General features: G+C 37.5%; 1 protein-coding gene across 1 annotated transcript in view; it reads left to right on the top strand.

Moving 5' to 3' along the window:
• The first annotated feature begins 1864 nt into the window (after positions 1-1864).
• SLC26A3 (solute carrier family 26 member 3) overlaps positions 1865-2795 on the top strand; it is a 27337-nt gene continuing 26406 nt past the window's right edge. Inside the window, exons 1-2 of the mRNA XM_007455379.1 lie at positions 1865-1995; positions 2588-2727. Of these exons, the coding sequence (XP_007455441.1) occupies positions 1865-1995; positions 2588-2727 (271 nt within the window). The remainder of the gene's footprint in view (positions 1996-2587; positions 2728-2795) is intronic.

The following is a 2795-nucleotide window of genomic DNA, read 5'->3' as shown; positions in this document are numbered from 1 at the left end:
TTGGCTAGGTTGCATACCTCAAGGATTAAAGCTCTTCTTGAAGACAGCCTTTGCAAGAGACCTGAGGTGTCAAGAGTCACTAACGTGGGATAGATCTCGTGTAAACGTCCCAACCATATGGTTGGTAGTTGGCAAACAAGGATAAAAATCCTTGCTATGCACAGCACTGAGTAAGCCAACCCCTGCCTTCACGTACAAGTCCTTTTGATAATGGAAAGTGCTATATAGTTAGTGGGATATAACACGGGAATTGAGCGTGGAGAGGTGGGAGAGGGAATAGAAATGAGAAGCAAGGAGGACAAGCAGCTTGGGGTTGGAGGAGGCTCAGAAAGAATAGCAAAGGCGATCTCACAGTCATAAGTTCACGGGGTCTCAAATGCTGGAGGTCAAGCCAGAGGCTGGGGCAGAAACACCACACTGTGGTCAGAGAAGGTCAATAGAAAGGACGTTGGAGGAAGCTAGGGAATGGGGTGGGGAAAGAAATGGGTGTCAAAGAGAGATCAGGTGGGGTCAGAAATTGAGGCCAGCATCTGATTCCTGGTTATAACTTGAGCTCTGCAAACATGCTAAAAATCCCTTGAGCTTTGGAAAAGCACCATGTAACAAGGTACTATCTAGTTTGAGATAATTCAATTAATAACTATGATACAGAATGAAGATTAGTGGGCAAAATGCCAACAGTTAGTTGGAAGGTTCTTCAATTCCGTTCACACTGGACAAAAGAGAAGCTGCGTGGTGCAGAAGAAATAGCAAAGTCTGAAAACAGAAGTCGTATTTTTGACAGTGTACTAGCTGTATGACCTGAGGAAAAGATTCTTAGATTTTTATGTTGACTTTTATGTGCTATTTATTATCTTCTCATTTTTAAGAAGATGACAAGAATAATAACAGTAATTGTCTCAAAGAATTGTGAGGGCTAAATAGATAATGTGCATAAAAACACTTTTGCAAAACTGATCTTTTAACTGTAGTAAAAAGAATTAGATAAGAACCAAGAAATTAACAGTCTTGTGCAGAAAATGCAAATAGTTAGAATAAGAACTACCATTTAGTGAATGCTTGCAGTGTGCTAGATGCTTTGAAGCAATGCTAGGTGATTTGAAGCAATGCTAGATGCTGTGAAAACATTCTCATTTAATTTTCATCATCCCCTTGTAATGAGTATTATTATTCCAAGTATACAAATGAAGCTCAAAAAGGTTAAGTAAATTGAGTAGTTTCCTCAACTACAAATGATAAAACTCTATTTAATTCCCAGAAATAATAAGAAAATACCTTAAATGGGTAATATCCTTGAATTTCACAAATTAAAAACATTTTATAATACATTACAAAAATTCTGATGGGTCAAATGGAACAGCCTTGACTAGAGTTAGGGGCAATGAATAGACTTTAAATCTACCTGTCCCAGTACTCCCAGTGCCATAACTTTAGAAACATTGCGGAAAAAAATTTTTTTAAATAAATTCCTTTCTTGAGATCTCGCTTTACAAGTCAAAAATGCACTCACTGGTTAGTAAACTGAGTCAATTTCTATTGCTTTTTGGCAATCTTTTAAAAATAAATCAATCAAAGCCCTTGTTTACTTACCCAGAGGAGCTGTGTCCAGCTCCTTGCAGTAAAAAGCGATTATCACAGTCGCAAAACACAATCTAGGTCCCTTAATCCAGCCTCTTTTGATCTCAAAAGGTGGTAACATTCAGTTCAGAGCTCACTCATCTGTAAATTGCATCACATTATCTCCGAGTTATTTAAGAAGCAAGCTCTGTTTGGTTTCAGGCATTTTTAACCTGCTAAAGGCAAGAAGGGTTTGCCACATAGTTCCAAAGGTCTTCTACTTACCACAACGGTCAGAGAAAGCAGAATGATTGAACCCATCGGGAATCAGTACGTCGTAGCCAGGCCAGTGTATTCCACAAAGGCTTTTGGGGAAGAACATAAGAAGAAACACAGACATCATAAGACACTTCTGGATCATCTCAAAAAGTGGTTCCGGTAAGATATTTTTTTAAGGTACTGGCATTAGGAGTAAATGAAGCACTTTCTCTGAAATTTTTAAGCTTCCAAGCTCTTCTTTCGGCTATAGCCCAAAGTCTTTTTTTTTTTTTTTCCAACAGATATTTATAATTGGCTACTTATTAAAGATTTTAAATATTTCTTTTTTCAAATATTTTTCCCCCCTCTCCAAAGTCTTTTTATCTTTGGTTTCCAAACCTCCTACTTCCTGCCAGGGCTAGAAAAGTAGTCTCTGAAATGAACACCAATCTTGGCTCTCAACACAATCTCTCCATATCAGAGAACTGATAGATGAGGACAGAGGAAAATTCTCCATCAAAGTATTGTAAAGTCAAGCTGAGGATGACAAATAATTTCAATTGTGGCTAAAGAAAAGCAACATTTTTCTTAAAAAACAAAATCCTTTGGTGGTGGTCAATCCTTTGGGGGCAGTTGATATGGGTAAGGAGGTGAATGTTAGTGGGAAAGTTAGTGAAATGATAATATTATCTTTACCAATTTTCCATTTAAAATAGGTACTAAACTTAAAATCGGATATTAATAACTGAACGGTGGCTTTCAATGTTTTCAGCTGTTCTGCACAAAAGGCCAAGAGAATTGCCCTTTCTTTGTTCCCCATAGCATCTTGGTTGCCAGCATATCGCGTAAAGGAATGGCTCCTCAGTGACATTGTTTCTGGAATCAGCACAGGGCTGGTGGCTGTACTGCAAGGTAACTTTTTTTATTTTTTGAGATATAATTCATGTATCATAAAATTCACTTTTTTTTTTTTTTTTTTT

This window comes from Lipotes vexillifer, unplaced genomic scaffold (assembly GCF_000442215.2).
Source record: "Lipotes vexillifer unplaced genomic scaffold, Lipotes_vexillifer_v1.1 scaffold1578, whole genome shotgun sequence".
Lineage (NCBI taxonomy): Eukaryota > Metazoa > Chordata > Mammalia > Artiodactyla > Lipotidae > Lipotes > Lipotes vexillifer.
Note: the sequence above shows the minus strand (reverse complement) of the source record. Positions and strands in the feature narration are given on the sequence as shown.